Here is a 16,968-nt window from a genome sequence, read left to right on the forward strand (position 1 = left end):
CCAAGACGCCCAGTGCTCCACGTGTCGATGTGTTGGTCGGTTTTCCGCAAGGATGAAATCCTAGTGGACAATTTTCACCGCACTTGGAAACAGCTTTCGCAATCGTGTCTGCTTTTTGCAACCCTTTCCAAGCCGACCAACCAGAGAGAGAGACCACCCAAATGCGACGCGGTTGTGGTGGTCAAGCCACAGATAAACAGACATTATAATCGAATAAATTTCATTGGACAGAAAAAGGGAGGTCAATTTTCCAATATTTCTCGCATAACTTACGATTTCGCCCTAAAAGTCATTGACAATCAAGAGAGTAGCTTGTTGTTACTGAGCAAACGAATGGATTTACACGTTATTTAACTATGCTTCGATAAGAAGAAGATCCTTCTCTATCTCCCAGTGGTGATAGTTTTTGTCTTGGTCCATTCATTTGCTGAAAATCAACGTGCTACACACTCGGTTACCAATGGCTTTTAGGGCGAGATCATAAGTTATGCGAGATTTGATAGTCGCCCGCATCACGTTTGTTCGAGTTTGACGTTTGCGCACTACCGCCACCTAGTTTCCAGATGGCTAAAACCAGTATTTTTAGCATTGTAATCATTCTAGCTGTTATGTCTGTTTATCTGTGGTCAACCAGTCTAAAAATTGGGCACGTTCCAAATGACGTTGAGTTTCGGTTGGTCGGTTGGGTGGCCGCCGAGGAGAATCGATTGAACGAAACGGACATGGGGAAGGTCCAGAACCAAGAACCGAGGGGGGTGGGGGGTTGGGTTGCCTCTGCGGATGATATCACTCTGGATGTGTGAAAGCAGAGGAAAAATATTTTATTGATTTTTCGCCCGACGACGACGACGACGACGACGATGTGGTGATGGCGACGTCGTCGAAGACTGCGGGATTGCGAGTTGGAATTGTCGGAGAAGCGCCCCCAGAATGCGTGGGGAAGTATGAAGCATCCGAGAAGGCAATGAAGAAAGTTGACTATCGCAGAAACTTCCATTTCTTTCAAAAGTTTTTTGGTAACCACTGATTCGGCAGCTTGCTATCAGTTTTCTCTAAAGGCAAGGCCTAGAACTGTGCACCGAAATATTTTTATCAAATACCATCAGAAGCTGGGAAATTAATCATGTTCTCACTATCAAAACCATGATGAAAAATAAATATGATCAAAAAACACTTATAAGCGGTTTCTTCACCACCGCTTAGGCCTTAAACCTGGTTTAATCGTATGGGTAAACGTGGTTTACGGCGTAAGCGGAGGTGAAGAAATCGGCCCTTAATGATTTAAGCATTAACAACAAGGAAATCGTTTATGGAATCAAAGATAACAGACGTTCAAGTCAGATTACAAAACTGTGTAAGACAATTAACGGTCATTTTAAATGACAATACAAGTGCAACATCGCTAAGTTTCCATGACGATGTCAGTGGTGAATATGAAATATATCAAGATACTTATATTCACCACTGATTGACGCAATACGCTGTGTGGCGGCGCTAGTGATTTCAACGTGTTTTTGTTTAAGTATTTACTCAGGTTTTTAGAAAATTTTTGTTCTAGCATAAACATTAGTTATCTGTGTTAAAACTGAACAAAATTGTTTTTTTGACTTAAATCAACGAAAAACATGTGTTTCCGATCAGTTAAATTGAGACTGTGCTTTAGGACCGTATTAAACCAGTTTATTAAGAATTTGGTTGCCTCTGCACTCATACTGAAAACATAACATTAATTACATTAAGATATTGTTAGAGTTACAGTTTAGACATAAGGCCAAGTAGCCCGTCATTCGTTTTGGCAAAAATGGTGACTTTTCAGCTTGCAGTCTTGATAGTATATATTGAATTAAAAAACTATCAGTGTACGCGCTAACAAGCATAAAGTAAGCTGATACTTTTTTCATCTGTGTCAGTGCAAAACCAACTGATTTTCTTTGAGTCGAAATCGTGAGATGAATTAGCAACAATCATCAACGATCCGTACAAATTTCAATGACGGCCTACTTCGCCATAATAGTATGCATTAGTTTCTATGGACGTTTTGAGTTTAACCATCTTAGAAAAAAAAAATCATTTTGGAAGCATGAAGCAAACTTATTTGCTAATGTTTGCACTTTGAGCTGTCAATAGATATTTATGCAACAAGTTACAAAATGATGATTTTTTCAGCACGAGTTGATAAAATCGAGTTTTGCAACGAGTTGCATACAAATTTTTTTGCGATTACGAAAAACTCCGTTTAAACTGGATTATTTCCAAAAGCACAAACAAACATTTCAACAGAAACCACGTGGGCATACATCCACGCGTACTATCATTTCAGTATTTTTCAATCGCGTAGGCTGCGACATAGTAAACGAATGTCACAAATTTTCTCGTTCACGGACATATATTCCCTATTGGAGGACAGAACAGGTAAGACCTGGGAGGGAGAAACCGATACAAAATTTATGTACGTCATAGTGAGCCGAGATTCCGCTGTCACGAACTGTCACTGTGAGCCCAGATCTTGAAGAATGGACAAACTTGATAAAAGCGCGTAATTGATCAAAGCAAATTTTTGCATTCCAACAAGGTTGACAACAGTCGGTTGAAAATCAATTCCTGCAACACCCAAAAGCAATGCCACGATAGTACCTTTTTATTTGATCGAATATAAAGTAATGAAACACGCATCTTTTTACTGTTTTCCAATCATCATTAAAATTGAATGCACATAAAACTATGGCCCTTTTTCCAAGTTTGTCCAGAAAGATCGAAGGTACACAATAAAAGAAAGCCTGCCTTGATTGTCGTTGGTGAGCAGGAGTTATCTTGCAATTTGGAAAAGTGTTGTGTCATATTTCGTGTGTAGTATCGGTGCCTCCCTCCCAGGGTAAGACGACGCGTACAGTAGCGGATTCTACTGCTACCTCTACGAATTCTGGACGATCCGTTCCAAAACCAGTATTGTCGGTCAATCGTTAGAAAATGAAGTTCGCCGGTAATCGAATTGTCTCAGTACCCATGCAAGCTACCCTGTATCGAAAGTAGGGTGCATTAGTGCATATCCGGATGCAAATCGAATGCATCACTTCCGAAGTTTGGTATCTCGCATAGATTCTGAGAAAAATCCAACTTCGGCTAGAAACCGATTCTAACTTTTTATCGCGCCGACAATATCACCAGTCTTGCATCTGTATCGCACATCAGCTATAGAATCAGATGCTGTGGCATAATAGACTGAGATATTTGGCTAACGCCTCCCAAACAGTACCGAAAAGTAGCACTTTTCAGCATTGTTTTTTGGTAGAAAAAGTAGGCCATTATGTAGTGCAAAATCAATGAAAAGTTAATTAATTTGCAACGGAATCGCAAAAAGGTTCATTATTCTACTAAAACAATGATCATTTGGTTTGGCCGAAGTTTGATTAGATGTGTTTCAGAACATATTCAAAAACCTAATTAGATATGCATCTGTCTCTACTTACTTGATTTGCGCTTTTGAATGTTCGCAATGAACACAATTCCGTGTTCTTTTCATTTATCTGAAGAGAAATATTACACTTCGTGTACTGAACTTTAAGGCCGTCATTGAAATTTGTACTGGGCATCAATTATTGTGGCTAATTCGTCTAACGATTGCGAATGGAAGAAAATCACTTGGTTTGCACTAGAAATCCTTTATAAGAGAGATTCGCGGAAGCTGACATTTCTGTCAAAGTGTGAGCCAATCGAGCAGCGAGAGCTGTGAGCCAAACGAACATGCGTTATGTTTGTTTTGAACTTTTCTTGAGGAGTAATGTAATCCGCTTGAAATTATTTCGGTAGAAGCAATTTTGCATGAAGCAAAAATATGAAATGTTTTACTTTTTTGAATTTTTGTCAATGCGATTTTTAGTTTTTGATTTTTTCGGCTGTTTATTAGTTTTGATATGAGCTCAAAGATCTATAACGAAACAAAATACACTTTATAGCAATGAGGAAGTCATGTCCGTGTTACAATATTATTCTCGACGCCAAGCAAAATCAGCACTGCTGGTCTGTTGCCAAATCATTCCATTTTACTTCCGCTTATCTCTCTATAAAGGATCACTAGTTTGCACTGACATAGCTGAAAAAGTATCAGCATACTTTCTGCATGTAATCGCATGTAGTGATACTTTTCTGAATCAATATTACTTATGATGACTCAATTTTATCACTTTGAAATGGCAAGCTGCAAAGAATACTTAAAATGATCCTGGGGCTGGTAGCAAATCACTTTTTTTCGATCTAGTCACTAAAAGGGCCAATCCACAAATATCATAACGCTGACGGGGGTGAGTGGGTGTCTTGAAAATGTAACAGCTCAATAAAGTCACTAAAGTCACTTTTTTTCAGAAAAATAGTCAGTTAAGTCACTATTTTCATGATCTGGGGCTAGCTTTTCAAACACAAACAGCAAGAAGTTGATATTTCTGGCGTATCTGCAGTGATCGATTTCCCATCTTTTGATTAGTACACGAAGTTCAATCGATTTTGGCAACATTTTACGAGTCAACATAATGAAGGACAACGAATTCTTTCTACTGAACCAAAAACAGTAGTTGAAAACAGTCGCCCTGCTAAGTGATTGGCTAAAGAGAAAATCGATTAAGAGAAATCGATCATTGCAGTTACGCCCTTATGATACTGAACGCGAGATTTGTTATTATAAAGACATATATAGTGTGTTTCTGAAATCACAGTGTCCAAAATGATGGGGATTCCTGGTTAACTTTCTGGAAGAATTCTGGTAAATATTTCGTTGACATTTCTTTTTGCCAGAATGTACAAAAAATAAAAATCGAAACTTGAAAAGTGATTTTGAGTTGAATTTTCTGGTCGAATCATTTTAATAAATTTTGGTTGAAATCAGGACTGACCTATTGAATAAACTATTTTGAACTTTCTGCAGTAATCTGCGGCTATAGTACAAATCTTAAGCCTGCTTTCTGAAGAACCTCCGAATGATAAGCTAGAGATGGTTAGGAATAACAACCAAAAATAAATAAAGAGATTGCATCCTGGCGTTCATGTATTTGATCATTTACGAGTTTTCTTCCGAATGAAATCAGAAATATAAATAAGCGTCCTGTAATAAGCTAATATTTGTCACGTATAAAAAATGAGAAGTGGAATCTCCAATACGCCATTTTGACCATTTATGGTCATCAAGTCTTATATCGGACACCACTTGCAGTCTTCTTCAGTGTCAGTCACTCGTATCCACTCGTAAGTGGATACGAGTAACTGACACTGAAGAAGACTGCAAGTGGTTCGAAATACGCGTATCTGTCAAAGATAAGCATTTAGGAGCGGAATTAAAAGGTATACGGTACTCCATCTACTTTTAAGTTTCTCTATTGAGATTCTGCTCAGAGGATTCGAACATTAATTAAAGAATTATTTTGAGTATTCCATGGATGAATTGTGAGAGTAATCGATGAAAGAATATCAAGAAAGTATTTTGCAATAACGCCAAAAAAAATTCAAAAGAGTTAATTGAAGAATTCGTGTTTATGAGTTCTAATAAAATCTTCGAGGAATTTCTGGTTCATTTTTTTTAGAAATACGTTGTGAGGAACCCATAAAGAAACCAATGGAGGAATCCATATGGAATGAAAATTATGCAGAAATACATATGTGCATCGATTCTTACGGGCGAAGTTCTTGAATATTTCAGGAACTTCATGGAATTCTCAGAGGAATTCCTGATGAAATTGTTGAAGAAATTTTGACTTATACTCAATCAACGTTTTCGTAGAGTAAGTAAAAGAGATTTTTGAAATAATGCTGGTCAAATCCATAGAATGAATGAAAGGATTTCTAGGATTTTACATGGAGGAATAACCCGAGTAATTTATCGAAAATACCTGGTTGTTTTTCTTCCATGATATTCCTGCAAGAATACATGGATTATCTCGTGGAAGTATCACTGGAGGTATTTTTAGACTCCTGAAGGACACTTTTAAAAAATTTCTTTAGGAAACCTTGTCTAGGTCTAGTGACGGAAACCCTGTCAAAGGTCTAGCGACGTCTCTAGGCGTAGGTCGTAGCAGTAAACGCGTAGCTATTGAATTGAGGGTCGTGGGTTCGATTCTCGCCGGTCACCGATCTTTTCTGGTTGTAAATTTTCCTAACATTCCAGAATCTCGTGCTTGCCACAAGATATATACAAGAAAAATTGTTCAGTTGGCAAAGACAATTCTCGGTTAATAATTGTGGAAGTGCTTGTAAGAGAAGCAGGCTCTTGCACAGTTGGGACGTAACGCCAATAAGAAGAAAGCGAGACACATACAGTGACAGAAGAGCTTTCGCCGACGGGCGGCTGCTGCCGTTATGTACAGTCATGATTTGAGATACATAACGTAGAACGAAAGCATTCTTCGTCGCAATCAATGCACAAAAAAGCTACACTTGGGCTCAAGAAGCAGAACACTGGCTGCCAACGACGACGGGCTGTCCCCCCAAAGGACTCTCCGTCGAGAAAATTTCCTATATGTAGTTATCCCGAAGACGATTCCCACGGTGCTGGTGGGCTGCTTCGTTCTCGGTTCTCTCAGTTGCTCCATCCACCAGCAAAGTAGGCTCTCGTGCTTTCTCTCATGATTGTCGTCCGTGTCGTTGCCAAGGGCCGATTCTGTTTCGATCAGAGCAGGCCACATTGTGCCAGAAGAACATTGAAGCCGGAAGACACGCGCGAAGAGAATAGCAGTCAGTTTCCAGCTTCAACACCTGTCCATTATTCGAGTACCCGGGAGTGTGCAAGTGAGCAAGTGCGACGTGTTGGACGCCTGCTGAGGACGGGTGGCGACGTCGGGAAAGTTGTGTGGGACCGAAACCGAAGTCTTCTTCGATCTAAGGGGGATAGGTTGGTGTATTACTTTTAAAAATAGTTAGTGACAGTTCGGAAGGAATCCTGCAGCGTGAAGGCTTGGAGAAACGCCAGTCCAGTCCGACAGTAGTGGTGTTACGTCATACTCGGGCGTCACGTTTCTGTCGTGGAACGCCGCGTTAGTTTTATTGTGAGTGTGCGGTATGTACATACTTGTGGTATTATAACTGTATACTTCGTGGGTCGATTAGTCATCATTGCAATAATTTTAAGTCACTACGCCCCCTCGCGTCTCGCGCTCCATTCAATCGTTTTTGCCTAGCTAAAATTTCGACTCGGGCTATGATTAAGGCAGTGGGGGGTCACTACCCGATGACGGCCACTTCATACTAATTAGGCATCACGTGGTTGCTTCCCGAGGAAAAAAATAAGGCATACCACATATTGTAAGCGTACAGTGACAAACATTGTTGGAGTACCCTTCGTCGCACAGAAGAGTAACTATTACAAATTTGTGGACATAATTTAAAATTCGAAAAATTGGATATTATTAGACCCACTATAATAATACAGTCAACTCTTTATTCAGTATCTCGATATAGAGTTAGCAAACCATAGTAAAAGTTGTATTTCATGGATACCTCGATGGTCCCTTGAATCCCATTTGCACTGATTTTGTATTCCGTAGCTCGATACCCCCCTAACTAGATGGTTCCTGCAATATCGAGTTATGGAGAGTTCTCTTCTCTATCTATCAATATAATTAAAAATGGAATGGTGTTTGTAAGTCACGAGTTGGCTTGGACACGGCTCAATGGGTTTAAATAACCCTTTCACAGTTGTATTCATCCAAGACTCCGACGTTTTCGTGTGAAGATAACGTTCAAGAAAGTCTTCGGAATTATCAAAAAAAGAGAGAAAAATAATCTATTCTTTTTTAGAGGAGATGTCATAACATTTTCTAACAACCTACTTGGTGGCAAGACGAAGTTTGCCGAGAGCACTAGTGTAAACATAAACAACATGGTTCCATATTCTTGGAAATGGGAGGTGTTTCTGATGCCAAACTTTCATTCAGATAAATTTTATTAACTTAGGAATAAGTAAATGAAAAACTGAATTAAGTACAATACCATTTAATTCCACTCTAGTGGAATTGGAAATGGCCTTATTTGGCATTATGAAATTTGTGAATAAGCTCTGCCGAAAAGAAAGGATTTTCAAATAGATATCATCATAAATGTGACATCGACCAGAGGAGACATCATGTTTCCATAACTTATCACGAACATGATGTCTCTTATCAAGAGCGATTTGACACGCGAAATTTGAAGGGACCAAATATCCATAGTTCCGAAAACCGTCGAAAAATTGAGAAATCATAGTCCAATCAAGATGGTGAATTGGAAGAAATCGATCAAAAAATTTGAACCTAATTAATAATGATTTTGAATATGGATATAGAAATTGAAATAAGCAAATTAAATACCATTCCTGGAGTAAAAACATTCCTCTCCCAAAGGCTTATTGAAATATAACCGTTTTAAGACAATATTAGGGCATAAGGAAATCATTAAGGTGAAGATGAATCGAAGCCAAACCTCAAATTTTCAAGAGCACAAATCTGGAGAACCAAACATCCGTTTAAGCTGAAAACTTAATCGATTGGTCACTAGCTGGTAATGATCAATCGATTGAGTTTTCAACTAAAACGGATGTTTAGTTCTCCAGATTTGTGCTCTTGAATATTTGAACTTCGGCTTTGATTTATCTTCACCTTAAGAGCAGACAATAATTATGACCACAATTGACTGAAATTACTCCAGTGTGCGTTATTAAAAAAGGCCTTTCTTCCTCCATTGTCGGTCTATTTACTCATTGTCTATTCGTTGTCGTCCTACTTTCAGGCGCCTCCATTACAACACACCACCGCATTATTAACAAACAGAAACCCCCCTCTCGAACCCCCCTTGAACTCCCAACTTTCCGTTTCCCCATCCATTCCACCATCTCCGTAGGGGTCAACTATCGATTTTTTGCATCGATACTTTGTCAGTGGACGCAGTACCAGGCAGCGGCAGTTATTGTGTGTAGAGCAACCTTGAATTCTTCGTCACAACCGACATATTCCAACCAATCTCTAATCTAAATCAACCTCAAATCGATAAATTTCTAACAATCTCAATTCTTATTCATCTCTCCCTCCACAGCAACATCTGTACCAGCGGCGGCAGTAAAAGCAGCAGCATCAGCAAACTCACCACCACCACCACCAGAACCACAGCAAAATGTCTACCGTCGACAAGGAGGAGTTGGTCCAGAAGGCTAAACTGGCCGAACAATCGGAACGGTGAGTCATCCAACTCCCGCTGAGGATTTCGCACTAGGACCAAAGAATTTCCCTAACAAATCATTTTTCGGTTTCCCACCAGATATGACGACATGGCACAAGCGATGAAATCAGTGACAGAAACCGGAGTAGAACTATCAAACGAAGAACGAAACCTGCTATCTGTCGCCTACAAGAACGTCGTCGGTGCGCGAAGGTATGCCGTTATCGATTTTGCTGGAAAATACATTACAGCTTTTTTTTTTTTCTATTCTTTTCCCCGATCTGTGCAGATCGTCCTGGCGAGTAATATCGTCGATTGAACAGAAAACCGAATCCTCTGCCCGCAAACAGCAACTAGCCCGGGAGTACCGAGAACGAGTCGAAAAGGAACTTAGGGAAATCTGCTACGAAGTATTGGTGAGTAATTTTCTAATATGCTCAATAGAAATTATTATAGTTATCATTAGTATTTGGTTTTCATACAATATTCTTATATCGAAGCCAGTTCATCTCCAACAATCCAAATTGCTTACAACCACAGCCTAATGTTGTGATGGAAGCCGTAAAAATTAAAGCTCTGTATCCATTGGACTTTGCATAAGTTGATATTGAAGAGATTATGGAAATATCAAGTTACATTTCAGAAATCCTGCGGAATGATGTTTCGAGGGAGCATTACTGTGATTATGAAGTTTTGTTTTAGTACGAGCCATGGAACATCGACACACGAAGATTGCATGACAGTTGTGATGAGATAATCGCACCTAGCCTACATTTCTGAAATAGTTGGATAAGTTAACGCGAGACATTTTCTAACATTCTGCCGTGCCAAATATGTGTTGACAATTGAAACATTAGAGTAAGTTAATTAATTCATTGCGCATGATTAAGATGATTAAATTATCAGGAAAAACAATCCACGTGCTCAGTAATCAATAATTAATCGGTTTGTAATAAAGATGTTATAAGAATTTCGTCTTTTCTGATACTAGAACCATTAGAAATCTTTTAATTAAAGTTTATTTCAGCTGCAAACAACCTTCTCTATGATACTTATGCAATCTTTACGTGAGCATACATTAGTCTTTTAGGGAGCAAAAATGCTCCACTCTGTGAAATGTATTCAAGGTTTCCTACAAAAATTCGTTTGTGATCACCACAAATTCAAAAATTAGATTTGGGATTTCTCCAAAAAATTTCTTCCGCAATTCCTGGAAAATTCTGCATTCTTAAAAAAAAAATCTCAGCTATTTTCCTAGCAAAAATGTTGGTAAAATATTCTAGTAATGTAAGTTTTGATGAAATCCTTGTACAATAAACGATTTTTCACACTTAAATCAGAATGCCTATCTCAGTTGTTCAAATCTCGATTGAAGTTCGTTTGCTGACATCTCAGCAAAAGTGACGTTTGGTGTCAGCGGCACCCAAAGTTTCTGCTATGAGCGAATCTGATTTTTTGCTGATATATCAGTTAAAATCCGTCAGCAGCTGGAACGCTTAGCTGTGCGGATTTCGGTAAAAGAATGAAAATTAACCGAGCTCAACTGAGTATGTTCCTTGTCCTTAGAATATCTCCAGTAATTTTTCATGTATCTGTTTGAAAAAAAAAAAAACTATTATTGAATCTTCTAGAATTTTATGATTTCATCAGGTATATTATTCCTCAGAAAATTATCTGGAGATTCTCGATGAAATGCATCCAGGGATACCTGCAACAAATCGTCGTCATCCACCAAAAAATCAAAGTGATTTCTCCAGAAATGCCAAGGTATTTCCAGTGGACATTCCTTCAAATTCTCTGGATTTTTTTGCAAAAACTACCCGAAAAAAATTTTGAGTATCGAAACTTTTATTATTTGTAGAAAAATTCCTAAAGAAAACATCACGTACCACAAACTCTAAAGGAATTCTCATGAGATATAATTTTGAGTAATCCCTTAAGATATTAAAGAAAATCCTGTAGAAATTGATGTTGAAACTTTTTATGAGTTTCTGAAGGGAACTGCCAGAAACTCTAGAATATTTTTCAAGATATATAATGGGAAGTTTAGCTTCCTGGCAGATAAGTATCTGGAACAATCCTAGCAGAAATATTTTGAGCTATTGTTGGATGAGATAAACAACTACTTAGGCTCCTCAATGAATTGCTTTGGCATGTTTTTTTTAACTACTTCGACACAATCTATATTAAAAAATAATTTTGACAGTTTTCAATTAAGCCGCCGAGACTTTTATGTTTAAGATTTTGATAAAGCCCAATCTATTGAAACTTCTGATACTACTGAACAATCCATGCACGAAATTGGATTTGTTCGTAAGCAAAATTATTGATACACAAATAATCATTTAGAAAAAGTGAAAAGAGCCACCTAGGTTTAAGCAAAATAATCGGTGTTTGAGCATTAAAAATGATTGCCTAAATAGACTAGATTATTTTTTAGTGCTTAGTCACCTTTATGCATTATTGCAATAGAGGTCTACAAGCAAACTGCCACGAATACTAACGCACGATCAATCTTACACAAGTCGATCTCCTCAGAATGAAAACGTATCGATGTTTGTTTGACGTCATTTGACTTACGTTCAACGTCAGTTCGGCGACAATTCTGTTTTTGTTTGCTTTCTCACAGCAAACAAAAGCAATGTTGTGACAGTTCTTACAGCAAACAATGAAAATTTTGTCAACATTGCACTACTACGCAGGCAATTGGATTGGTCTATTAGAACACTTTGCGCCAGAAAACAGGTTGGATCAAGTGTCGCAATTTATTACTAGAATTACGTAGTCTGTTTACTAAATGATAAGTATCTATTAAAAATATGTCGTTAGAATCGATAATTTCAAGCAAAGCTAATGAAACTTTTTTCCAATATTGTTATGTTTATAATTAGCTCTTCTCTGTATTGTTTTAAATAAAACAATCCATTAAATGAGGTGGCTTATACTGCCCCGTTGAGTGGCTCATTATGCCCATTATTATGGTTGGTGGACACGCAGAAAACATGGGTTTTAAAATATAGCTAAAAATATTTCAGTTTGATGATTTGATTCCATTAATTATCGACATAACAGTTCTACGACATTCTATAATACAAGTCACTTGCATTAAATCAGTAGAAGCATTAACCTAAGAATGCTAATGTCGCTACTGTTCGTGATACCAACATCTAGTTTGCCACGCGCTGACAGTCTGAGTACCGGGCCTCAAAGTGTCAAATTAATTTTAAAGACCAAAACAAATCATTGGCATTCAAAAAACAGCGAAAACTCATAACTGAAGGTAAAAATAATTAAAATCAGTTTTGTGGTAACAGCGCCACTAGCGTTCTACTACTATTATTTCTATTATTAAATCGATAGCTTATGCTGTTCTTCTATGCTTTCTACGACGTTTTCCTTAGGTTGCTCGTATTGCCCTGATCATCCCTTACTGTGAAAGTTCTTTTAGAATACAAAGTTCAGAACCAGGCTCTGTTCCGGTGGGACGTTATGTCATGAAGGAAAATATGTGATTGGTTATGGATTCTTGAATGTATTTCTCTAATCACTCTGGAAGATATCATTTGTGGAATTTTCGAAGAGTACTTGAGGTATCTTTGAAGTGATTTTTAGTTGTATTTTTGGAAGAATCCTGGAAAAACTTCGTAGAAGTATCTGTATGATGTTTTTAATTAAAATTATGGATAAATTTCTAACAGAAAATGTGAAAAAAGTAATAAACAAGCTTTTTTAGTAATTATCAGTGTAATCCTAGGAAGCAATCAGAAAAGAACACTTGGTGCAATTTCGTGAGCAATCTTCAAGGGTGTTTAAAGAAAAAACCTGATTCATTACGATTCTACAGAGGAATTCCCTCTGAGGGAGATACTCTCTGAAGAATTTCCAGTCAAATAATCCAAGTATCATTAAAAGCGTATCTTCCATATAATATTTTATGGAGAAAATCACGAAAAAGTGCGAACTTCCAGTAGCTTTCTGATTTTCTTGAGTAATTCCTTGTAAACTGCTCATAAATACCAATTAGGTACTCCCACTATTAAACGGTAGGCATCGATCTTAAAATTTAAACTGTATGTTCATCGTTGTAAATAAAAACACAAATAGAGATTTCAAATTAAACTTCTTGTATTGAAATCTTTAGCATATTGAATGTTGATTGAAAAAAAAAATCAAAATCATACCTTTAACCACGATTTAGATGGCTCTGGAACTCGCAGCATGCCTGATATCTTTTTTTTTTTTTTTTTTTTTTTTTTTTTTTTTTTTTTTTTTTTTTTTTTTTTTTAATTTCTTTATTAGTATTATTCCAAACATTACATTCATTTCTTATATCTAGGTGTTCTGTGTTATTTGACAACACTATCATCCTAATTTGGTAAAACAAAGTTAAGATTTTATCAACATTTTGTTAACAACATATTACATTTCATTTGCCGTAGCAGTTCAGTTTTTTTACAGGTGAGTTGATTTCACCTGCTTATAAGAGAAAAAAAAAACGTTTTTAATATACTTAACCTAACTTAACCTAAACATATAACGCATTAATCGTGGCAATAGACGATTGTAACGATTTTTGCCTGAAATTATTAATGAATGTTTCAACATTGGATATTCTATGTAACTCATTGCTACTATACTAGGGAGGAAGCCTCAGAATCATTTTCAAAATTTTATTTTGAATTCTCTGCAGAGCTTTCTTCCTGGTATTACAACAGCTAGTCCATATTGGTACAGCATACAACATGGCTGGCCTGAAAATTTGTTTGAATATCAACAGCTTGTTCTTAAGACAAAGTTTTGATTTTCTGTTAATATGGGGATAGAGACATTTTATATATTTATTACATTTGGCTTGAATGCCCTCAATGTGATTTTTGAAAGTTAAATTCTTATCTAGCACATGCCTGATATCTGTTTATTCGTAATGTGGGGTGTGAATGATTTTTTCCAATTCACTGTAAATTTTCATTAGAACATTTCAAAGGAAGAGATCAACCTTCTAGCTGAAATTGTTATAAAAGCTGTTTGGCGGATGCACTTAAAAATATTTATTTTGGAAAACTAGGAAACCTTTGATCTGCGCTGAAAAATAAAGTAATCAGGATTAACTAGCGGATGAATTCCCAATTATATTATATACCGCCAGATGCCTTTTTCCTGATGAACAGCATTGCCTAAGACACCAACCTTCTTGACTAATAAGGATTAAGCTTATAACGACCTTGATGTTAAGGAAGATTGAAGATTTATTTTTATTAGCGTCACGTAGCGGGTAAATTCCTAACCAGACTCTTCAACGCCAGATAGCTCTTAACCTACTGAACAGCTTTGCCGAAGACACTAACCTTCTAGCTGATAAGGATCTTGAGATACAGATGACTGAATAAAATTTGTCACTAGCGCCACCTAGTGGATGGATTCTCAGTCACATTTTTCATCGCCAGATAGCCCTTGATCTGTTGAACAACTTTGTCGAAGACACTAACCTTCTAGCTCATTTGCAACCATGGGCGATAAGGTGGTCGATAACTGAAAAAAATACTTGTTCTGATTGTACATCATTTCATAGTATACACTTCTATTAAGAAAGTCCTGGAATACCAGAGCAAAATCTTTTACAGTTCCGTTGATATAGTATGTAAAATTAGTTGTAGATTCCCGTTGAAATGTTTCAAATTATTTGATGTTTTAGATACTTGATGTTGGGGTATTTCTTCATGATGACAACTTACACAGTATTCGGATAATCATGCCGACCTTCTATGTTTGGTTCATACTGATTAGAAATACGCCAAGCCTTCTTAAATAATTATCATAAGTTCTACGTTTCTATAAATTTGATAACAAATCCCTCATGAATTTTCACTTCTTCCTCTTTACAGGGCCTGCTGGACAAATTCTTGATCCCCAAAGCCAGTAATCCAGAAAGTAAGGTGTTTTACCTCAAAATGAAGGGAGATTACTACAGATACCTAGCCGAGGTAGCCACAGGAGAAACCCGCAACAGTAAGTATTACCGGTTCCGCAAGAGCGCTCAGATCCCACGCGAATCCGTGCAGTTTATCTCGTCGGACCATTACCGTCATCGTCGACAGTCCACACTAATCACCATATCTCAATCTTTTATTCTGTATCTCCATCTCTTGCCGCCGCCGCCGATTATGTCCTCTCTCTCTCTGTTGATGATCGGTAAACTCAACAGCCGTAGTAGACGACTCGCAGGCCGCGTACCAGGATGCCTTTGAAATTAGTAAAGGCAAAATGCAGCCAACACATCCCATCCGGTTGGGTCTCGCGCTCAATTTCTCAGTCTTCTACTACGAGATCCTAAACTCTCCCGACAAAGCCTGCCAGCTGGCGAAACAGGTCACTACCATTTCCGTTTTCTTACAATTTTAGGACTTTTTAAGTTCTGTTTTTCTTGCAACGGAAGAGTAGTTCAAAATCCAAGAGTACACAGCAAACATTTCAGTTTAAGAGCGTGTTCGTGTTTTAGGGATCGGTCGACGAAGTTCGAAAACCAAGCGGCTAGAGTTGTCCACATTTCTTCCTTTCATCGGAGTCCCAACCATAAAAACAACTGTTGCTAACTCGATCAAAGCTAAACATTTCCCCTCAACATCATCAATAAGCCTACACCGAGCAACGCGTTAATATCCCAAACTTTCACCGAACTATCTTTCTTTCTGTTCTCTATCTCTGTATCCCGTGTAGCCGTGGTTGAAGATTCGCAGAAATCGTATCAGGAAGCGTTCGATATTGCGAAATCGAAAATGCAACCGACGCACCCGATTCGGTTAGGCCTGGCGCTCAATTTTTCCGTCTTTTACTACGAAATTATTAACTCGCCGGCCCGGGCTTGCCATCTGGCCAAGCAGGTTACTATCCCTATCGTCTTTGATTTGATGTTGCCGATTTATATTGCTGTTGATGCGCGCTTTCCCGCGTTGTGTTGATGTTGATAGAATGTGTCAAAAATGGAATGAGACCGTTTGCATCCAGAACATCTTACTTTGACTTGACTCCTCGATGTGCAACCGTTGAACAAAATTTGTAGAGACCCCCTTCCAAGTACTAACCACCGTAGCTTGCAATTTCGGACTGTGTGTCTTCTTCAGGATGGAAATGATTTTATATGGTATTCGATACGTTTAGGACTATGTTTTTAGTCATTCAATGTTCCAAGGGTCACTATTTATCAGTGACGGTGCCCAAAAAAATATTTTCCTAAAATATTGTACTGATAGGAAATCTTTGCAAAAGATGATCATCATAGTGCAAATTTTGTTCATTAACTCAGAAATTCTATTCAAACCAACACGAATCTAACTTTGGTATCCACCGTTTGTATGAGATTAGTTTTTTCCTTTTAAAGACACAATCTATATAAATAAAAATAGAGTGGTTTTTGTATGTCACGAAATGGCTCGAGAACGGGTCAACGGATTGACGCACGCTTTTCACTGTTGCCCTCCACAAGGGATGCGACGTGTTCGCGTGAGTAAAAAGTTCAGGAAAGTCTCCGGAATAATGGGGGAAACGGGAGAAGACTAAAGTGTCATTTTGTATGTGGAATTTCTTGACGTTTTCCAACAGCCTACATGATGGCAAGACGAAGTTTGCCGGGACCACTAGTAAAAATTTAAAAAAGGTAGTTCAACCAACAAAGAAAATTAAAAGGTAGATTTGAATATTTTGAATATTTTAACTACACCCTAATTGCTTATCTTTTGCCACCAATGGATTCGAGTAACTAAAATTAAAATTTTAGTTTATTTTTTTATTATTTCAGTCGTATCT

At 37.6% G+C, this 16,968-nt stretch overlaps 1 protein-coding gene across 7 annotated transcripts in view; it reads left to right on the top strand.

Moving 5' to 3' along the window:
• Nucleotides 1-16,968, top strand: part of LOC5568471 (14-3-3 protein zeta) — a 39,629-nt gene that overhangs the window by 13,734 nt on the left and 8,927 nt on the right. For 2 of the 7 annotated variants that reach the window (XM_021840307.1, XM_021840308.1), the window contains exons 2-6: nt 9,046-9,185; nt 9,268-9,381; nt 9,458-9,584; nt 15,051-15,174; nt 15,371-15,534. In XM_021840307.1, the coding sequence (XP_021695999.1) occupies nt 9,124-9,185; nt 9,268-9,381; nt 9,458-9,584; nt 15,051-15,174; nt 15,371-15,534 (591 nt within the window). In that variant the 5' untranslated portion in view covers nt 9,046-9,123. Of the gene's footprint in view, nt 1-6,599; nt 7,037-8,724; nt 8,922-9,045; nt 9,186-9,267; nt 9,382-9,457; nt 9,585-15,050; nt 15,175-15,370; nt 15,535-15,882; nt 16,047-16,968 lie in introns of those variants that run through there. The other 5 variants (XM_021840311.1, XM_021840312.1, XM_021840309.1 and 2 more) reach the window with 4 other exon arrangements.

The sequence above is a fragment of the Aedes aegypti genome, chromosome 2 (genome assembly GCF_002204515.2).
Source record: "Aedes aegypti strain LVP_AGWG chromosome 2, AaegL5.0 Primary Assembly, whole genome shotgun sequence".
Classification (NCBI taxonomy): Eukaryota; Metazoa; Arthropoda; class Insecta; order Diptera; family Culicidae; genus Aedes; species Aedes aegypti.